We start from the raw sequence: 22,590 nt of genomic DNA, 5'->3' as shown, positions 1-22,590 counted from the left end.
TCTAGAGTTGTGTTTCTCTTTCTAAAACTTTAGCCCTTTATGGCAGCAGAGATGTCAGAAAATAAAGCCAATCACGCATTTTCCTGGACACTTAAATTGCATGGTGACATTTCACTTTGCTGCTCAATTATCTGTTTCAGAGTTAATTTATAATTTGTATAATCCATTGTTGTATTAATTATTTTTTTTTACAAGCTGGTAGAGTTCACAAGGTGTTCTGCCAAAGGCAAGAAAGTATGAAGGGGTGTACTCTGATTAGAGAGGAAGAGAAATGGTTGAGGGGATGGGATGGTGGGGTGTGGGTAAGTAATGAAAAGAGCATGCATATTATGCCCTAGTGACACTTATCCATTGTAGTCGATCTGAAGGGTTGTACAATCAGTTATTTACTTTTGGTCTCGACTCAGAAATCTCATAACTACATGACAAGATTACCCACTTTGCAGCGTTGATCAAGGGTTAAACATTGCCCAGGATAAGACCATAAGATATAGGAGAATAAGGCCATTCGATCATGGTTGATTTATTATCCTTCTCACCACCATTTCCCTTCCTTGTCCCTGTATTCCAGACTCCCCATCCTCTTGCGGAGTTTAATTCGGTGCTATGTGGAAGGAGTTTGTACATCTCCTGTGGACACACGGGTTTTCTCCAGGTGCTCTGATTCCCTCCCACAATCCTGTTAATGGGTTAATCGGTTATTGTGAATTCTCCTGTGATTAATTAGGCTAGTGTTAAATGGGTGGGTTGCTGGGCGTTCTGGCTTGTTAGGCTGGTGAGGGCTGTTCCCCGCTGTCTCTCTCCAGAAAGGATGAAGACAGCTCGCAGGTCAGGCTGGGCACTTCCTCCAATTTCCGAGAAAGTGGATGTATGACTGATGCAGAGAGAGGTAAGAAAGGGTTGCAAAAGGAGAATTGACGTCATCAGATACTTCCACAAAGTTAAATCCTCGTAGACTGGTTAATTAATCAACATTAGCTTTTGAAAAGAGATGTTGGAAAAGAAAATGGTGAAGGAAATGGCATATAATGTCAGATTAGACGCAGGTTTTCTGGACTAAAGTATCTTAAAGTTCCACTAGAAAGCTCCTTTAAGACGGTCGATATTCTGGATGAAAGTTGGAAATTGGTTAAAACGGCTGCTAATAGCCAGGTACATTAAATGTCATCCTGTGATGCTGCATTCTGTATCTTGGGCACGCTGATGACTGGGATTCAGATAAGAATACGAGTTAGTTTAAAAAGCTGTTAAGGTCGCAAACACGCACAAATTCAAACAAATGAAGTTCGTTCGGAGAAAGCGAGCGCGGGGCACGGCACTGCACCACCAGCCCTGATTGACAGACCGCGGTCACTGCCCGTGTGCGTGTTTGGGGAAAGATCTCGCCTCGTCGCGTCGCGTCGTGTCGCGCCGCGCCGCGCCGCGCCTCCCGGCGGCGCATGCGCACATCCGGCTGGGCGCCGGGAGCGAGCCGAGTGGATCGATTCCCGCGGCGATTGGAATGGTTCGTCCAGCGTGCGCTTCCCGTCTGGTAGGCCCGCTCCTCCTCACCATTTACCGCCTCTCTCGTCGTGTGTGTGCGCGCAGTGGCCGAGAGCCGGCTCTCAGGGGCACGATAGGCCGAATGGCCCCCGTCTGGTCGCTGGTCAGCGGTTGCCCGAGGCTCTTCCTCTGGAGCGGCTTGAAACCGGGCCGGGGGAGTTGGTCCTCTATTAACCCGTTAGGGGAGGGAGGCAGTAGGATGTAATGCCGGTAAATGCACCTGCTTTTGGTGGAAGGATGTCGGTGCAGAGGTAAAAAAAAAGATCAGAGAGCCTATCCGTGTGGAGTTATTAGTGAAAACCAAATCGGCTATAACATCAAAACAGAACTGACTCGGAGCCTGGCCCGAGTCCCTCCCATCGTGGGAAATACTGCACTGAATGAGAACCTCAGCCAACAAACCAAGAGTAGTTCCAAGTCAATTAACCTTTCTAACAAACACTACTTTCGCCGTAAGTCACAGGAAGTAATTGGGTATTGGAAGTGGCTAAGTGAATTTTAGTTGGTAAGCAAGAGGAGAGAGCGGACTCTACAGATGAGTGCAAGGGTGTTTTGCATGTACGTTTTACCCTTTCTGGCTTGCAGTTAAAAGCAGAGAGTGAGTGTTTTGTCTTATTGAATGAAACTTTAACTCAATTTTCTCTCTTATCTGTGTTGTAGGCTCTGACAAGTATTTCGAAAAGCTTTTATTGTTATTTCAGATTCCCAATAGCAAATACAATGTTACTTTTGTGTTGTGATGCCTGTGTAATTTATTACTTTAACACTGTTGTTTTGCTGAAATGGGAGGTGATGCAGGTGAAAACATTGGACTTCACTACCATGAAGCACAGTGATACATTTTGAAAAGGGTGCTGCCACTGTGGTTAGACTGGAAAATTGCGATACATATTCTTGACCATAGTGGAAAGCAGACTCAGATCTCAGTGACTCTCTTCAATGGGGTGAACACATATCCATCAAAATCAGGATGAGAAAAGGGAATATTGATGAAGGTAAAACAGAAAACGATGAACATCAGAGAAACAGCGTTTCAGTTGATTTATTCTTTAATAAGTACTGGCGAATCTCATTGCACAAGTTGACACAATCATACTCAGGTCAACAGTGCCACACTGGAGTGCTGGACAGAGGTCCAGAACCTGCACTACAGTGTGGTACATGAAGAATCTTTGCCTGAATTCTCACCTTTTGAAAGAGACAAACTGCAATGTTCCATGCTGAATGGTGAAAAATATAAAGCTGTCCTGAAATAACATCTGATGTTTATCTGATGTGTGTTTTGGGAGGAAGCTAACGTTTACTTAGTAGACATACATAAGACAGTATGGACCCTTTGGCCCACAATGTTGTGCCAACTATATAAACCTACACCACAATCAATCTAGCCCTTCTCTCACTCTGTTTTCCTTTCATCCATGTGCATACTTAAGAGTCTTTTAAATGCCAATATTGTATCAGCCTTTATCACCACCCTCGACAGTACATTCCAAGACCCTTCACTCTCTTGTGTAAAATATCTACCTCTGATATCTACCCTATACTTTCCTCCACTCAACTTAAAAGGATATTCTCTGGTATTGGCCAGTGCCACCCTGGGAAATCCCTGCTGGCTTTTCACTCTCTCCCTGTCCCCCATAATCTTATACACCTCTATCAAGTTGCCTTATTCTCCTCAGTGCCCCTGTTGCTATTGGGAGTCCCAAGAGCAACCTCTCAATGGAGTGATTGCTCCCTTCCTGTTTCTGACTTTCACCCACACTGACTCGGTAGACAATCCATCCACGGTGTCTTCCCTTTCTACAACTGGTGATACTAGCCCTGATTAGAAATGCCACTCCCTAACCCAACTTCTGTGACTCCCTGTCCCTTTTGAAACATCTGAAATCCTGGAACATCAACCAGCCAACCCTGCCCTTGTGCCAGCCAAGTCTTCATAATGGCCACAACATTATGATTCCATGTACTGATCCATGCTCCAAGTTCATCACCCTTGTTCTTAATACCTTTCATGTTAAAGATATTTCAGCCTATTCAACTGATTGCATTTATGCCCTGTCCACTGCCTATCTTTTCTCTCATGTTGCACCTTCCCAGAAAACTATCTGACCCAACACTTTGGTTTTCATTCTCCTGCCAAGCTAGTTTAAACTTTCACCAACAGCTCTAGCTAACCTACCCGCAAAGTCCCTCTTGAGTTCAAGTGTAACCTGTCCCTTTTTATAACAGGTCATATCTCCCCAGAAGACATCCCAGTGATTTACATATCTGAAACCTTGCCCTCTGCAGCCAAGTGTTTCTCTGTCATGTCATCCTAGCCTTGCTCTCACTGGCTTAAGCCACAGGCAACAGTCCAAATATTATTGCCCTTGAGGTCCTACTTTTCAGATTCCTTCCCAACTCCCGATATTCATTCTTCAGGACTTCATCCTTTTTCCTGGTTATGTCATTGGTAACAATGTGTAACACAATTTCTGGCTGCTCCCTCTTCAATAATGTTGTGGACTTGATTTGAGACGTTGAGACCTGGGAAGCAACGTACTATCTAGGAGTCTCATTCTTCTCATAATCTTCTGTCTGTTCTAATCAATGAATCTCCTATATTACTGCTCTTAGTCTCCTCCAGCTTCTGAGTAACAGAGCCAGACTCGGTGCCAGAGACTTTTCCCTAGTAGGTTGTCCCCTCCCAACAGTATCCAAAACTGTATACTCGTTATTGAGGGGAGCAGTCATAGGGGTACCCTGCACTGACTGCCTATCCCCTTTCCCTCTTCTGATGGTCACATAGCTGCCTGCCCTCTGTAACTTGGGTATGATGCCTCATTGTAACTCCCTTTTATCAGCCTCTCGAATGATCCAGAGTTCATCCAGCCATAAGTCCCTAGTGTGGTCTGCAAGGAGTTGCAGTCAGATGTACTACTTACAAGTGTAGTCATCAGGGATACTGGAGGACTGCCTGACTTCATGCATCCCGTAAAAGGAACTTGCCACTGCCATTCCCACAGATCTACCTACACAATAAGAGAGAAAAATCTCACTTTAGCCTCCGCTCACTTACACCACTTCTTCTCACTAAAGCCTCTTGAACCAAAACCGTAAGGTCCTCCTCTTACACTGAATTCTGTACACAATGGCTGCTCCACTTGAGCTTCTTGCCTTTTTGATGGCTCCTGCTCAGTTAGCAAATTTGCTAATCAATGACAATTGTTCTTAAATCCTTCCCACCCTCACTCTTGCGAAGTGAAGGTACACCGTTAGAAATTTTGGGTGAGATGGGAAACAGTTGGCCAGGGTCACACCTATTCTTACTTTGAGAATTCTGTGCTATGAATAAGAACGAGTTCCATTTTTGATGTAATGTTAAATTCACTGTATATTCCACATAAAGTACTTAACATTCCACCTATCAAACTTCCTTGCTTGTCCTTTCTGCAAAGATTTCATCCAAAATCTTTCCTTGCATTGAAGACGACAGCGTAAGATAGAATGGATTACTTCTGGAATTTACTTGAACTTGGCTTCATAGAAATCTGTTTCTTTTCATGTATAACATTTGTTTGTGTTTTTTTTAAAGCAATCTCTTAGATGATGGATATTCTACAGATTGGCGTGATTGTGATCTGCATGTGTTTGACTGCGTTCAGGCCTTCTATTGGTCAAAAGCAAAACCTGGATTCAAGTCTAGAAATCTGTATCCTTCTGTGGCATTGATGGGCTTTGCTAGCTCTGTAATATTCTCTAACTGGAATTTCTGGACAAACATGACAAAAAAAAATCGCCTCCTGGCAAAGCAAGGGTGCAGTAGATTAGTACACAGTGACCATTTATATAGTGAGCCATGATTCTGTCCTCTAGGTGCAGCTATAACCCCTGGTTGTACTAGATGCCTGTGTCATTTAAAAAATAACAGGTCTCATTTGCTCAACACTGATCCCATCCCTCTCTCTGGCATGCGTAAATCCTAACTGGATGTGACACTAAAGTTGTGAACTGTTTGACCCCAGTTTAAGGGTCAGACCTCAGATAGTGAGCAGCCTGTGGGTACTTAAAAAAAAAAAAAAAAGACGAAGGGTCTCGGCCTGGAACGTCGACTGCACCTCTTCCTAGAGATGCTGCCTGGCCTGCTGCGTTCACCAGCAACTTTTATGTGTGTAGCCTGTGGGTACTGTTTAGCCTTGCATAAAAAAATGACTGAGGTGCTAGAGGATGCCCTTGGAGGATTTCGTGCTATAGATGTTGCCTGACTTGCTGAATTCCTGCAGCTCCAGCTTCCAGCAACTGCGGTCTCTCATGTCCCCATCTTGGTAAAACAGACAACTTATTTATGATTGCATGTGGGGCTGTGAATAAAGAAATAGAAACATAGAAAACTTGCAGCAAAATACAGGCCTTTTGGCCCACAAAGCTGTGCCGAACATGTCCTTACCTTAGAAATTACCTAGGGTTACCCATAGCCCTCTATTTTTCTAAGCTCCATGTACCTATCCAGGAGTCTCTTAAAAGACCCTGTTGTATCCACTTCTACCACTGTTGCCAGCAGTGAAGAATAAGCCTGGAGTATTGTAGCATAATGGTTAAGTTTTGTGCAGAATGCTGGATGATTGATACAGATGCATGAGTTTGAATCTCATTGGGGAATTTAAATTCAATTAATTAATGTAAATTTGGAATCTGTAAGGAAAAGCTCAACTCAGCAATAGCAATTGTAAATTGTTTGAATTGTTAGAAAATCCCATCTGCTTCACCACTGTTTGATGGCAGGGAATTTGCTGTCCTTGCCCATTTTGTGACAACAGCTTGACTCTTAATTGCCTCCTCACTTAAGGGGATAGATGGTAAATGTTGATGTTTCCAGCAATGTCCATGTACTGTGAACGAAGAAAAATCTCTATAATCTGTTCTAAAACTTTTCCTGAATGACAATGGTTTTTAGATAGGAAGCTGTTTGAAACTAAACGCAAAGACCAAATGCATGCATTGAAGAATATGATTGAATTAAATGACATAAATCAACAGTACAAGATTATTGATATCATGTTGAAAGGACTATTCAAGGTGAGCAAAATGCTACGACAAATTGCACAACTTTTATCAAACGTTCTGCCCCAACCAACACCCTGTCTCCCCAGCCATTCAGGTCAAACAAGACAGTTCGTTTCTTTCTGTTCTACTTGACCACACTTTCCCATTATCAAATTACCTACTACTTTCATGACACCACATTTCCCCAAGCCAAACACTCCTGAAATTCTGGTTTTATCACAGCAGCCAAATTCACCACCACCTCCAACTGATCTACAGCTCTTGGTCAGGTAATGAATGGGTCACTTGTAAAACCCTCATCATGGCTCTGGAACTCCATCTTACCTTCTTAGATTTCTCATTTCTCCAGTTCTGGCATCACCCTATTTTTATTAAACTCCTCAACACTGATAGCTGTTCATTCAATGCCGAGCCATTAAACTTTGAAACTTGCTTCTCGGGTTGCTTGTGTCTTACCATTATTACAGAGTTTTTCTAGGAAGTTGCCAGGAAAATTGAAGGCAAGGTGGTGCATGTTGCCTAATGGACTTTAGCAAGGCCTTTGACAAGGTCCTGCATGGTTGGTCAAGAAGGTTCAGATGCTTGGCATTCGAGATGAGGTAGCAAATTGGATTAGACATTGGCTTTGCGGAAGAAGTCAGGGAGTGCTTGTAGATCGTTGCCTCTGACTAGAAGCTTATGACTAGCGTGCCACAGGGATCAGTGCTGGGTCCATTGTTAATTGTCATCTATATTAAGGATCTGGATGATAATGTGGTAAACTGGATCAGCAAACTTGCGGATGACACCAAGATTGGAGGTGTAGTAGATAGTGAAGAAGACTATCAGCACTTGCAGTGAGATCTGAACCAGCTGAAAAATGGCAGATGGAATTTGATGTAGACAAAGTGTGTTGCACTTTTGGGAGGATGAACTAGGGTAGGTCTTGCATGTGAGTGGTAGGGCACTGAGCGGTGAGGTAGAACGGAGGGATCTGGAAATATAGATCCATAATTCCTTGAAAGTGGCATCACAGATAGATGGGGTTGTAAAGACAGCTTTTGGCGCATTGACCTTCATAAGTTAATGTGTTGAGTGCAGAAGTTGGGATGTTATGTTGAAATTGTATAAGATGCTGGTAGGGCCTAATCTAGAGTATTGTGTGCAGTTTTGGTTACCCACCTACAGGAAAGATGTAAATAAGATTGAAAGAGTGCAGAGAAATTTTACAAGGCTGTTTCTAGGACTTGAGGACCTGAGTTGCAGGGAAAGGTTGAATAGGTTAGTAATTTATTCCCTAGAATGTGGAAGATTGAGGGGAGATTTGAAAGAGGTGAATAAAATTATGATATAGGGTAAATGCAAGCAGGCTTTTTCCACTGAGATTGAGTGAGACTACAACTAAGATTTTGGGTTAAGGGTGAAAGGTGAAATGTTTAAGGGGAGTATGGGGGGAATTTCTTCACTCGGGGTAGTGAGAGCGTGGAACCAGCTGCCAGCTTGAGTGGTGGATATGGGGTCGATTTCAACATTTAAGAAAAAATTGGATAGGTACATGGATGATAGTGGTATGGAGGGCTATGGTCTAGGTACAGTTTGATAGGACTAGGCAGATTAATGGTTTGGCACAGACCAGATGGGTGAATGGCCTCTTTCTGTGCTGTAGTGTTCTATGACTATCTTTCTAGTTGTCTCTCATCCAAGATGCTTCTTAAAATCTACATCTCTGCTCTGCTCTGCTACCTTAAATGATGGAATGTCAAATTTTGAAAATCACCTGGATAAGTCCCATTTTATATGTTAAATGGGATATACAATGCAAGTTGTTGGAATCTTTTAAAACAACATGAGGTTATCTGACTCCTTTCAGACTCCAGTAGTTGGTCCATTCTTCCTATTGATTTTTTTTTTATTCATGTCTCTTCCAGTAAATATAGAATAAACTGTTTCAGTTGGTGCATTGATTTCTTTCTCCTCTTTGCACTAACCCCTTGTAACACCAAGATTGATCAATCCCAGCTCCCTTTGAATCATGTGTGATGGCATTTAATTGTAAAGGAAGGGGTGGAACATTGGAAACTATGTACACTCTATCTGTTGCAAAGAGCCACACCAAGTCAAGAAGGCTTGACCAAGAACTCTATTAATATCTATAGATGGTCACAAAGCTGGTTTAGCTATACATCACAAATCTCTCTCACTGGTTCCCAATTATTTTTTTTAATAGAACAATCTTAGAAGTTATCAACAAGCAGTCCAAATGAAACACATCCTCCTTAAAAATTAGAATCCAGTAAAGGATGCTAATACAAAGTTCACTTCTTCAAAACAGGTTTCAAGATAAGTTGGAAAATACGAGATTCTTCAATTAAACAGTCTGATTTCTATTCATTCCAGGTACTGGAAGACTCCAAGACAATACTGATTGGTGCTAATGTGCAAGCTGATGGGCCACTACCTCACGATGAGAAACTCAAAGATGGTAGGTATACAAGCCGTTTGTAGTTTGAATGTATATTTTCCTTATGTTCTATAAAACTTGTATTTTTAAAAAGTTGTAAATAAGGAAGAAAATAAGAGGTGGCAGCATGGTCCATTTGGGTAGTCCTGTAGTCAGAAGGCTGTAAATTCATGTCCCACGCCAGAGACTTCAGATTCTGTTCTAAGGCGATGCTCAAAGTATCAAGGGAAAGGGGCACTCCCTGAGGTGTGATCTTTGTTCTCTCAAGCTTTGAGCTACTGAGGACTATCTTAGTTGAGCGTGAACAAATTATTAGAGAATTTTAAAATCATTCCGAGAAAAGGGATTGATAGGTGAGTGATGAGGGTTCATTGATTTTAAAAAGTCCAGAAAGAGGAGAGACAAAGATAGAGAAGGAGCTGAGTCATAATACCCCAGCACATACCCTCTTGCCCTCCAAACTTCCTTTCCCAAAATAAACAACTTAAACTATTTCTCCTTTTAGGCATAGAATTTCAGATTAGTCTAAATACCTGAGGCAGGGGAGGGCAATACCAATTTGGATCTCCATGTTTGATCACTATCCACTGATCTCTAATGAGAGACGTTAATGGACAGTGATCAGACATCTGACTGACTCCAGCAGATGAAATATTCTCCAGAAAATATGGGGATGAAGAATAAATCCCAAGTTTACCAGAAGCATCCACATCACGAGAATGAGATAAAGTTACTGGATGTAGATGTTGGCTGATTATGTTTAACAGTCATGCCTCCAACACTTGACTAAACCATCACCAGCATCTAAAAGTAAAGAACTTGTGTTTCCATTGTGTCTTTTTCATATGAAGAGTTACTTAATTTCCATTCTGTCTTCTGGATGCCAGCACTTTCAGAAAATTTGTTAAAGCCCAAAATGGAGTTCAACATGTATTTGTATTCTAATGTAATTGCCTTTGTAAGCTGTATATTTTATCCTCAGACATGTCTGTCTCAGAGGCAATTTAGTGACTATTATGAAAAAGCTTTCTAACCGAGTGTGCCAATCCTGTTTTACTTTTCAGCTTATTCCCACATTGTTGAAAACACAGCCTTCTTTGGGGATGTAGCTCTACGTTTTCCCAAGATTGTCCACTATTACTTTGATCGAAACTCCAATTGGAATAACTTAATCCGGTGGGGAATCAGTTTCTGTAACCAAACAGGAGTTTTTGAAGGAGGCCCGCATACACAGCTTCTAAATCTGGTGAGCAAGAAGAGAGGGTTTATTGGTTTTGTTGTTGATTAATAGAACTATTTGCATAGATATAATACTACAGTGTTATGTTCAAATACAAATTCAGGAGGAATTATTTTATTCTGTTAAAGTGGGTACTTAGTTATCCATTCAGTAGAGGAAAACACAGCTGGTACCTCCTAGTGGAAAATTGCAGAAATGCAGTTGCAAATGTCAGAGAATTACTCAGCTGCCTGACAGTTGTTTTAGAAAGAGTTTTATTTAGATAACTTGAGTTATTGTGATGTGCTACAATCATTGCGTCAACTCTCCCAAAACAGACTAACAGCTTATTCAACAATTTAAGTCCTACATAAACCGCAGTGTACCTTTCTTTATCTAACCTTATGACCATACACAGTGTTTTAAGCTGGTAGAGTGCCAGAGGCCCAGGTTCTATCCTGACCCTGGGTGATCTCTGAGTGGAATTTGCATGCTCTGTTGCTGCATGGGTGTCCTTCGGGTTTTTTGTCTTTCTTCCAATTCCCAAAGTCAGCTAATTGGCCACTGAAAAAGCTCCTGTTGTGTACATGAACAGTAAAATTTAAAGTGTGGAAGTGGGAGTAGGAATTAAAATGGTTGGTCACCGGGAAATTCCACTTTTGGTGGATGGAGCAGAGGTGCTCGCCAAAGCGGTCCCCCAATTTACGACGGGTCTCACCAATGCAGATACAAAGAATAGCCCTAACAGATTCACAGGTGAATTATTGCCTCACCTGGAAGGACTGTTTAGGGCCCTGAATGGAAGTGAGGGAAAAGGTGAATGGGCAGGTGTATCACTTTGGCCGCTTACAGAGATGATTGCCAGGAGGGAAATTAGTGGGGAGGGACAAAAGGACAAGGGAATCACGGAGGGAGCAATCCCTGCGCAAAGCTGAGTTTGAGGTTGGGAAGTAAAGATGTTTGGTAGCAGGATCCTTTTGAAGATGGCGGAAGTTGCAGAGACTGATGTATTGGATGCAGATGTGGAGGCTCGTAGGGTGGTAGGTTTGTCAAAAGGGACTTTATCCCTGTTAAGTCGGTGGGAAGATCAGGTAAGCGTGGATGTCCAGAAAGTGGAGGAGATGTGGGTGAGGGCAGCGTCAATGGTGGAGGAATGGAAACTCCATTCTTTGCAGAAGAAGACATCTCTGATGTCCTGGAAGGAAAGCCTCATTCTGGGAACAGATATGGCGGAGAAGGAGAAAAGGGAATAACATTTTTACAGGCAACAGGGTGGGAAGAGGTATAGTCAATGATAGGCATGGGAATTGATAATTTTGTCTCCAGAGATGGAGACATACAGATCTAGAAAGGGGAGGGAGGTGTCAGAAATGGACCAAGTGAATTTAAGGTGGAACTTGGAGGCAAAGTTGAAGAAATTGACAAGCTCAGTATGGGTGAAGGAAGCAGCACCAATGCAGTCGTCAATGTAGCAAAAGAAGAGTTTGGAAGCATTACAGGGGAAGACTTGGAACGTGGACTGTTAGATGTAGGCAACAAAATGGCAGGCATAGCTGGGGCCTATGCAGGTGCCCATGGCTACCCTTTGAGTCTGGATAAAATGGGAGAAGCCAAAGGAGAAATTGTTGAGGGTGAGGACCAGCTCTGCCAGATGGAGGAGGGTAGTGGTGGAGGGGAACTGGTTGGGTCTTTTGTCGAAAGCAGTGGAGAGTTTTAAGCCCTTTTTAATGGGTGATAGAAGTGTATCAAGACTGGACATCCATGGTGAAAATGAGACGGTCAATGCCAGTGAGTTGAAAGTTATTGAGATTGAGAACATGTGAAGTGTGGTGGATGTAGGTGGGAAGAGACTAAACCAAGGGGGACAAAATGGAGTCGAGATATGAGGACACAAGTTCAGCGGACAGAAGCAGGCAGAGACAATGGGCCTACCCGGACAGTAGATTTATGTTACTTGGGTAGAACCACCCATCTGACCACTTAAATGTTATGCTAATTCCTGCACACTGACCATGATTAAAGGTGTCAAACCAGTTCAAAGGACAATAAAGACCTGACTAAAATGAGCAACCTCAGTGTTACAGGACTGGAGCATTTCCCGGGAGGTGCCGCCCTACCACCGATCACATGAATATGTGAGATCTGTGACTGGCTGCATAAACAAGTGAATTGAGGACATCACCATATTTAAACACATCTATGTGAGGGTAATCAGAAGTCATTGCTGACAGCAGAGCTTCAGACACAGATGAGAGATTGGGATGTTGTCTTCAGATCGGAAGATAAGACCTCAGGTCAGCAAGAGCTGTGCTTTCCCGCACCACCTGGAAGGCAAAACAGGATTATTCACAGAGAATGTACAGCCATTTCTACAACACCAGAGACATAAGGTGAATGTGGCAGGGCATTCAGGCCATAATGGACTACAAGTCCACCCTGAGCTATAACGAAGTGACATTTCTCTTCCTGATGGGCTTAATATCTTTTTCGCTCAGTGTGATGCACTGATCAATGTGCTGGTGAGGAAGGCTCCTCTTCCCCCTGAGGAACAGGCACTCTGTCTAGCTGCAGTTTATGTAAGCAAGCCCCTAGCCAGGGTCAACCCACATTATCAGGCCCCACTGCTTTACGTACAGTACCTAGTCAGATGCTGAAGGACCGTGCTGTCCAGTTAACTGAGGTTCTAACAGACATCTTCAACATCCCCCGGAACAGTCCACTGCCCCCTCAGACTTCAAGGTGGCGACCGTCATCCCAGTACCCAAGAAGGTAACAGTTACCATCCAGTGGACTGATCTCAACAATAATGACGTGCTTTGAGTGGCTGGTTATGGATCACATTAAATTTCATCTTTCTGCTACATTGAATCCTTTATAGTTTGCTTATCACTCAAGTCTGTTCAATGATGATGCCACAGCCTCTGCACTCCACTCCGTCCTATTCTACCTAGAAAATGGTGCCTCATATGCTGTTTATCGATTTCAGCTTGGCATTTAATACAATCATTCCTCAGAAGCTGGTGGGTAAACTGTCCTCGTTGGGTCTCAACACCTCTCTCTGTGACTGGATCTTGGACCTCTTGACAGAAAGGCCACAGTCAGTCTGTGTTGGCAGAAACATCTAGCTCCATCACACTGAGTATTGGTGCTCCCAACTGCGTGCTCAGCCTGCTACTGTTCACACTGCTGACACGTGACTGTACTGGTAGATCCATTTTAAACCAAATCAAGTTTGCTGTTGACACAACAGTTGTTGGTCTCATCAACGATGACGATGGCATACAGAGAGGAGGTAGGGCAGCTGGTAGAATGGTGCGAGCAGAACAACTTGAATCTCAATGTCGACAAGACAAGAGAGATGGTTGTGGGCTTTAAGAAGGTGTAGGCTGACCATTCCTCACTGCACGTATGCGGCTCCTCTGTGGAGAGAGTTAGGAACATGGATTCTGAGAGTGCATAGAACTGATGTCACCTGGTCCCTCAACTCCATCTCTTTGGTCAAGAAAGTACAGCAGCATCTCCATTTTCTGAGACAATTGAGGTAGGTAAGGCTCACCAGCCCTCCCTTCCATTTCAACCAAATTTTATAGGAGCACCATTGAAAATGTCCTTACCAGCTGCATCACTGTCTGATATGGGAATTGCGAGGCATCTGACTGCAAGTCCCTACAAAGGATTGTGAGGATTATCAGGGTCTGTCTTCCAGGATTTATCATTTATTAGGATCCTTCTTGGCATTATCATTGAGCCCTCCCATCCATTCATCAGTGTCTTTAACACCTTGCCATCAGGCAGGAGGTACGTTAGGATGAGAGAAGCTTCTTCATAAGATTACTGAACTCCTGCCACCACCCAGGTCTCATTATGTGTGCAGCACCTGTAGCATTATACTGTTTACATTTTAACTTGTATGTGTGCTTTATTATCTGTTAATTTATTTGTGGTGATACTTTGTGTTATGTGTGTGAGTTATATGTACTGTGATGTGCACCTTGGTCCAGAGGAATGTTGTTTTGTTTGGTGGTATACACGTTTACAGCTGAATGACAATAAACTGACTTGTTCCATACAAAATGGAACTACCTGGCCTGATCCCCTTAGTTCATCATTTGTAACCTTTTAGATTACGTACATCACATTCTGATTCAAGCATGTTTGAAATAAAATTATTATTTCTAGTTCCAACACAATTTTGGTCTGAGAATTCCCAGATCCCAGCAACATCTAAATGAAGAAAACTTTCTAAACTCCTTCCTATAATTATAATTGCATGTCCCTTACCTCTCACCTAAAAGAATGTCCTTTCTGTTCCCTGACCTAGAATCCTATAAATGTCAGTGTCCCCTGCTCCAAGGAAAGAATTTCAACCTTGTTTAATAACTTCTTCCATTTCTAGGAACATGTGTCTTTCCTACCTAGACCATCTATCTCTACGTGACAAAGGCAATGTCTCATTTGTAGCTTTTATATTTTATTGCTGGATTTGAAAATACACATTTGATTTTCCTTTTATAACTGAGAGTGGAGTATTAAAAACTTTTAGATTTAAAACTGGAATGTAAAAGTTAATGGAATATAAAAGCATTAAATCCTATTTTCACTTTCTTTTCTCTCCTATAGGCAGCAAATCACTATGGAACTAATTCAGAATGTCATAATTTGAAATATTATAATTTCATACATAATAAATGACCTGGATGAAAATTTGGATGGGTGGATTAGTAAATTTGCAGATAAATCCAAGATTGATGGAGTTGTGGATACTCTGGAAGACTGACAAAGAATACAGCACAATATAGATCAGTTGGAGATGTGGGCTGAGAAATAGCAGATGGAGTTTAACCCAGATAAATGTGAGGTGCTGCACCTCAGGGCAAATGCAAGGAGACAGTACACTGTTAAGGGTAAGGTCCTTAACAGTGTTACTGAGCAGAGAGATCTTGGGATCCAACTTCATAGCTCCTTAAAAGTGGATACACAGGTCGATAAGGGGTTAAGAAGGCTTATGAACTGTTTGCTTTTATTAGTTGAGGCATTGTGTTCAAAAGTCAGGAGGTTATGTTGCAACTTTATAAAACTCTGCTTAGGCCATATCTTGAATATTGTGTACAGTTCTGGTTGCCCCACTGTAGGAAGGATGTTGAGGCTTTGGAAAGGGTGCAGAAGAGGTTTGCTGAGATGCTGACTGGTTTAGAGGGCACGTGCTATCACGAGAGACTGGATAGACTTGGGTTGTTTTCTCTGGAATGTTGGAGGCTAGAGGAGATCTGACAGAGGTTTACAAGATTATGAGAGGCATAGATAGAGTAGATGGGGAATATCTGTTTCCCAGCGTTGAAGTATTTAGTACCAGAGGGCATGCATTGAGGGTAAGAGGGAGTAAATTCAAGAGGAATATTAGAGGTAAGTTTTTTATTTTTATTTTATAGAGAGGGTGGTGGATGCCTGGAATGTGCTGCCTGGTCTGGTAGTAGAGGCAAATACATAGAGGCTTTTAAGGGCTGTTTGGATAGGCACATGGATGTAAGGAAGATGGAGGGATATGGGCATGATGTAGGTAGGAGGGATTAGTGTTTGGGTGTGTTTGATTTGCTTTTTAGCTGGGTTCCTGTGCTGTCCTCTTCTATGTTCTTTGATTAGATTTTAACCATGCATATTCCATAAGAGTTCCTAAATATTGATCAAGAACACATTCTTCTCGCCATTCTGAACTCAGAAGTGTAAAAGCAGTGGGGCCATGTATGAGTCTGATTCATCCATTAACTCATTAAGGAAACAAGATTTCTGATTGCAATAATGTAGATATAAGTATTTCTTCCATGTATTTCCTCACTGTTCTCCAGATATAATAGAGGAATGACACTGATGGTAGAATTAAAAGCATTGTGAGGCATACAAGGAATCAACTTTTTTTTAAAAAATCATCTTATTTGCTTTTATTTCAGAGAACCAATTGCAGTAATTTTAATACTTCATTAAGAATACGGTATAGCTTTCTTTTAGTCTTGCTTTGACAGTGGAAATGATTACTTCTGCATGTTCACTGTAATTGATACATCGTTCTGATGGATGTAACATTAAACATTCTGAGATCAAATTCTGATTTTCCACCTCCAGCTGCACCCACTCAAACAACCATCCCTGATCGCCATTCAGCACTTATCATTAGATGGAAAACAAATTAATTTATACACAGTTAAAGTCATGCATTTCAATTCTGACCTCAGATCTGTTGTATGATAAGATCTCTTTACCTCGCAATCTACCTTGTGATTTTGCCAATCTACCAAGTCATCTACTTGCACTGTACATTCTCTGTAGCTGCTATACTTGCACAGTTATTGTTTTAACCGTGTACTACATCAATGCACAGTGTAATTAATGAATCTGTATGAACAGTATTCAAGACGAGCTTTTCCCTGTTTTTGGTGTACCAATTCCATGAGTTCTGCCTTCCACACAAGATGCTCAGCCCTTACAGCTAAATACACTATATCAACCATTCTGTCCTGCAGCTCAGAAATCTCAAGGGAAATACTAAAAATGTAGAAAAGGAAAACCAGAGTCCAAAAGAATTAACAACATCTACAAAGTTAGATTCCTACCCTTTGGTGGTGAAAAAGCTATCCAGGAAATTGCACATTGATCATGTTTATGTTAACTCAATGTATACTGTTATATAGGACACAATATTGATTCCTGTTATCTGGGAAAAGAACTGCCCAAGATTCCCTGTACTGTGATACCACCACAATTTGATGCATAACCTCTTTGTCTCTCAGTCTGGAATATAGGCATCCGTTAGTCTTATGAGACCATGGATTTGTGCCTTGGAAGGTTTCCAGGGCGCAGGCCTGGGCAAGGTTGTATGGAAGACCGGCAGTTGCCCATGCTGCAAGTCTCCCCTCTCCACGCCACCGATGTTGTCCAAGGGAAGGGTGGCATCAGTGTCGTCGCAGAGCAATGTGTGGTTAAGTGCCTTGCTCAAGGACACAACACGCTGCCTCAGCCAAGGCTCAAACTAGCGACCTTCAGATCACTAGACGAATGCCTTAACCACTTGGCCATGCGCCAACACCAGTGTGGAATACTTGTTTAGAAATCCATCCATTTAATTACTTTACATCTTTTTAATGGGTCTTTTCAAATTGTTCACTGCTTTAACCTAAATTTACATGCTGTAGATCTTTGTGACTATACGTCTAGGTGATTCTCCTTAAATTGAGGATCACTCTTGCAGTTGTTGTCAGAATCCTTTTCAATGTGGGGACCAAAATTAGATTCCATGATCTAAATGGGTCTCTTCAAAGACCTGTAGAATGATAAACTGATCATTGAAGACTTATTCTGAATGAATATTTTAAAATGACATCGCTTACTTTGGCCACAGCTTCACATCTTTGGCCTTAGATCATCATTGGTTCTGATGGAAGGATCTTTTTCAGAAATATTAGCTTTCAGACAAAGTATTTTTTTAGTAATTTATGCTTCTAAGACCTATCAGTCTTTGCTTGTTATGTTAATATTTAAGGTGCAAGACAGAGTGCAGCATTTATAATGTGCCTTGTTTTTTTTTTCTATTCAACAGATGGCACAGGAGCTTGGGATCAGTGAAAAATCTCCTGACTATAAAAACCCATTTAAAGATGAGAATAATGATGTAAGTACTAATTTTCAGTTTTTCTGCTTTTTATTTTATTTTATTTAGAGATACAGCACAGAGGAAACCCATGGGCACATAGGAAGAACATACAGTTTTTTTTAAGAGGACACCAGAATTGAACTCCAAACTCCAGTGCCGAGCTGTAATAGTGTCACGCTAACTGCTATGCCATTATGACACCCACTCTGGATATTTCTAGTCACTTCAAGTTTGAATTGCTTTGATGTTTAGACAGAGAGTGTTAGACACCTGGAAACAGATTGTTTGCCATCAAGCCTTTGAGTAACATCATGAAGTATTGGTGTTGGAATTCCAGAGCTTTGAGTGGCAGAATTTTAAAGCGCTGCCACAAATTGAAAATGATTGAGGCCAAAATGGGAGGAGCACTGACATTTCCAAAAGTTTGTCAGGGTGGAGAAATTGGCAGAGGGAGAGGCAAAATCGCAAATGGATTTCAAAATAAGGCTGAGAATTTTCAAAATTGGAACCAAAGCAATGAAGGATGAATGAAACTCAATGGAAGTTATCGAGTATTTGAGTTATATTACACAGAAACAGACACTAGCCTACCGTGACCATGCCAATCATAAACTATGTCTATGTTATTCCCATTTTTCCAACACTGCTCTTAGCCTTCCATGCCATAAGAATTCAAGGGTTCCTATAGATCCTTATTAAGTGTTGGGAAGCTTTCTGCCTCTACCACTCCCTCCATATTACAACCAACATCTGGATAGAAAAAGAAGTTCTGGTTCCCTGCAAACCTCCACCCCTTACTTTTATGCTCTGATTTTACATCTCTGCTGTGCATGAAAGTTTCTCAGAATCAGGTTTAATATCACTGGCATATGTCATAAATTTGTTTTGTGGCAGCAGTACATTGTAATACATTCTAATAAACATAAGTTACAATAAGAAATATATTAAAAAATATCAGTAGTGCAAAATAAATGTGAAGTAGTGTTAATGGGTTCATTGTTCATTTAGAAATCTGATGGCAGAGGGGAAGAAGCTATTCCTGAGTGTGTGTCTCAGGCTCCTATACCTTCTTGATGGTGGCAATGAGAAGGGGGCATGTCCTGGGTGATGGGGGTCCTTAACAATAGATGCAGCCTTTTTGAGCTATTGCCTTTTGAAGGTGTCTTGGATGCTGGGAAGGCATCTACTTTTAGCAGTGTCCCTCAGATTTTTGCATATCTCAGTCATGTTCCCCTCTATTTTGTTCTGAGAAAAACAAAGCCAGCCTATCCAGTGTCTTTCTGATGGAATGAGTTCTTCCAACATTCCAGCAATTTTTTTGATGCCAGATTTCAGCATCCGTTGTCTCTTTTGCCTTCTTGACATGTTAATCACTCTTCGTATTGTCACTCAGGCTATCCAGTTTTAAGACTGACAATAAGCCAGAGATTTTCCAAGGTACGTACTGATACCAGAGCTGTCTTGAGCTTGCATACTCTGCATATTCAGTTCCTTCAGCCTCTGGCTGTTATAATTGGTTAACCATCTAACTGAAGATGTATTTCTCTCCCTCTTTCCTCCCCTCACCATCCCACGCACTGTTCACCTCCATATCTGACTCATTTATTTGCCATTCCCTTTCCTCTTGATCATCGCTTATTGCCTTTTCTGCCTCTGCCTCTCTGTTGCCCACATCCACAACCTTTATCAGTCCATCTCGCTCACCTCCAAAATAGAAGTCTTCCAGAACACTGAGTCCAAATCTATTGAATATTAAAAGGCTTAGACAGAGTGGGTGTGAAGAGGATATTTCCTATTTTGGGGGCGTCTAAGACCAGAAGGCACAGCTGCAAAATAGAAGGACATCCCTTTAGAACAGAGATGAGCAAGAATCTTTAACCAGAGGGTTGTGAATTTGTGGAGGTGAACAAAGATGGCTGTGAAGGCCAATTAATTAGGAATATTTTAAGTGGAGGTTGATAGGTTCTTGATTAGTAGAGGCATCAAAAGTTATGGGGATGAGGTAGGAGAATGGGGGTTGAGAGGGATAATAAATCGGCTATGATCAATTGGTGGAGCAGACTTGGTGGGCCGATGGCCTGATTCTGCACTATTGTCTTACGGTCTTTTCATAGGTGAGATGTTTCATGCTAAGAAACATCCTGGACTCTTTCCTGTGCAATCATTTCCTTCGCCTATTGAGAAAACCATATGGGTGCGGCAGTAGTGTAAGTGGTTAGCGTGACACTAATACAGCTTGGGACCTTCCAGAGTTTGGAGTTCAATTCTGACACTTCTATAAGGGGTCTCTCTGCATCCACCCTGTAGAATGCATGCGTGTTCCTAGGGTGCTTTAGTTTCCTCCCACAAGCGAAAGATGCACCAGGTAGGTTAATTAGTGATTGTAAATTGTCCCATGATAAGGTTAGGGTTAATCTAGGTTGTTGGGTTGCTGGGGCGGCGTGTCTCGAAGGACCAGAAGAGCCTCCTCTGTGCTGTATCACTAAACAAATAAACAAACCAGACTGCCTGTAGTACCCCAGTTGTGACCTAATGGTTTATGAAGTTGTACCGCAATCAGCTGTTTCATCTTACTGATGTTGGGTGCCAGGTTGTTGCTGTGGCACCACTCCACTAGTTGGCATATCTCACTCCTGTACGCCTTCTCGTCACCACCTGAGATTCTATCAACAATGGTTGTACCGTTAGCATATTTATGGATGGTATTTGAGGTGTACCTAGCTACGCAGTCATGTGTACTTACAGAGTAGAGAAGTGGGCTAAGCACACACCCCTGAGGTGCGCCAGTGTTGATTGTCAGCAAGGAGAAGGTGTTATCACCAATCTGTACAGATTGTGGTCTTCCAGTTAGGAAGTCGAGGATCCAATTGCAGAGGGAGGTACAGAGTCCCAGGTTCTGCAACTTTTCAATCAGCATTGTGGGAATGATGGTATTAAATGCTGAGCTATAGTCGATGCAGCATCCTGACATAGGTGTTTGTGTTGTCCAGATGGTCTAAAGCCCCACGGAAAGCCATTGAGATTGCATCTGCTATTGACCTTTGTTACATGTGAAGTATCTGGAACTGTCCAAAAGATGAGATATCATTTTCAGTAACACAATTTTGTGTTTTTTTTCGTCACTTATCTGGTTGTTCCATAATGCTGTGTCTGTTTACAGAATCACAGAATTATCTGTTAAACTTGCATTTTACATCTAATTATTCATTTTATTTACTTTGCGATATGCCACGCAGTTGGACCTTCTGGCCCCTTGAGTCACGCTGCCTCAGGGACCCTACAACCCCAATTAACCCTAACCTAATCACGGGACAATTTATAATTAACCTACCTGGTATGTCTTTGGACTGTGGGAGGAAACTGGAGCACCTGGGGAAAACCCAGCATTCTACGGGGAGGGTGTACGAACTCCTTACAGACAGCACTGGAACTGAACTCTAAACTCTGGAATGCCCCGAGCTGTGGTAGCATTGTGCTATCTGCTACGCTACTGTGGCACCCAAATTAGGTGCCTGAAACCTAACAAATCTTTTCAAACACCAGAGTTATTGTTCACAAACTATCACTTCAAAGGCTCCATGACTTTAGCTTTTCCCTAAAATCTTACAGAACAGTTTCTTTATTTACTGTTAATGTAACAAAGTAAAAACAAATTATTTCTCATTGTTAACCAATGAATCAGTGATTTGTAAAGCTACATTGAGGGTGCTATTGAGAATGACAAATGTTAAAAGATCCGATTCACAAATTGATCCACTGTTATTTGTATTTTACAGTTTACTGACGATAATGATGCCTTTCGCAAAGCCTTGAAAGATGAGGAGAAAAGGAGGAAAAAAGAAGATAAGAGGAAGGAGCTTCGAAAAGGGCCAAGGATTACAAAGACAAGATCTGAATTATGACCCACTGAGCAACATGACAATTGTTGAGACTGTTAATATACTGCTGACTGGAGCTGCTAGAAATCTGTCACTGGCACCTATACAAGACTGAAGAAAATACTTTTAGCATGGCAGTAGCCCTTATGGATTTGCTGTCAATACTGCTGCTACCTTTAATTGAAAGAAGCAATGTCATTATCAAACCCGCATTTGTTTTGATTCATATCAATAAAATGGGTTTGAATTATTGAATGTAATCCCTGAAATGATGGTAACAATCCCAGAATCTGAGCTTAAAAGGCTTTGAGTTCTTCCATTACTGTTAAGTAATGAACCTTAACAGTACCAACTCAATTGTGCATTATAAGTTGAACTGCTGGTTTTCCAATTTGAGAATAAAATGCAGGAGTTTAAAAATATAATCCTAAGAACTGGTTTAAAATTCATCAGTCCTGTGCAATATACATAGAATTGCACTCAGAGGTGGACCTTCTATCTCTATGGTCACTAAACACTATATTTTTATTAAATTAATGAACAAAAATAGTATATCTATACATTTCTCTCCTCCTATAAGATATTCTGCAAAATTTATATTCTATTATCTCTTTGTATTTTAGTCAAATTCTGCTTCATAAATTCCTGTTATGCCCCTTGGAATGCATATAAAGAGTTCATTCATTCATTACCTTTTGAAGAGCCAAATAATCTTTTTAAAAAAAATGTCGTCTTGGGAAATAAAATAACATAAACACTTAATGCTGCCAACATTCATTCCAGAAAGCAAAGGCTTGAAGTGTTGGTCTGTAGGAATAAAAACAAA

At 41.6% G+C, this 22,590-nt stretch overlaps 1 protein-coding gene across 2 annotated transcripts; it reads left to right on the top strand.

The window, feature by feature from the left end:
• The first annotated feature begins 1,422 nt into the window (after nucleotides 1-1,422).
• LOC140204866 (coiled-coil domain-containing protein 134-like) lies at nucleotides 1,423-22,189 on the top strand. 2 transcript variants are annotated; one of them, XM_072271747.1, is made up of 8 exons: nucleotides 1,437-1,531; nucleotides 2,332-2,537; nucleotides 5,117-5,233; nucleotides 6,476-6,597; nucleotides 8,962-9,046; nucleotides 10,090-10,271; nucleotides 17,833-17,904; nucleotides 21,663-22,189. In XM_072271747.1, the coding sequence occupies exons 3-8, from the start codon at nucleotides 5,128-5,130 to the stop codon at nucleotides 21,786-21,788; spliced, it is 693 nt and encodes a 230-aa protein (XP_072127848.1). In that variant the 5' UTR covers nucleotides 1,437-1,531; nucleotides 2,332-2,537; nucleotides 5,117-5,127; the 3' UTR covers nucleotides 21,789-22,189. The 2 variants fall into 2 exon arrangements, with proteins under 2 accessions (XP_072127847.1, XP_072127848.1); XM_072271746.1 differs by lacking the exon at nucleotides 2,332-2,537 and having other exon boundaries at nucleotides 1,423-1,531.
• The last annotated feature ends 401 nt before the right edge of the window (nucleotides 22,190-22,590 follow it).

Source organism: Mobula birostris, chromosome 11 (genome assembly GCF_030028105.1).
Source record: "Mobula birostris isolate sMobBir1 chromosome 11, sMobBir1.hap1, whole genome shotgun sequence".
In the NCBI taxonomy this organism is placed as follows: Eukaryota; Metazoa; Chordata; class Chondrichthyes; order Myliobatiformes; family Myliobatidae; genus Mobula; species Mobula birostris.
The sequence above is the reverse complement of the archived record's forward strand: the minus strand, read 5'-3'. Positions and strand labels throughout refer to the sequence as shown.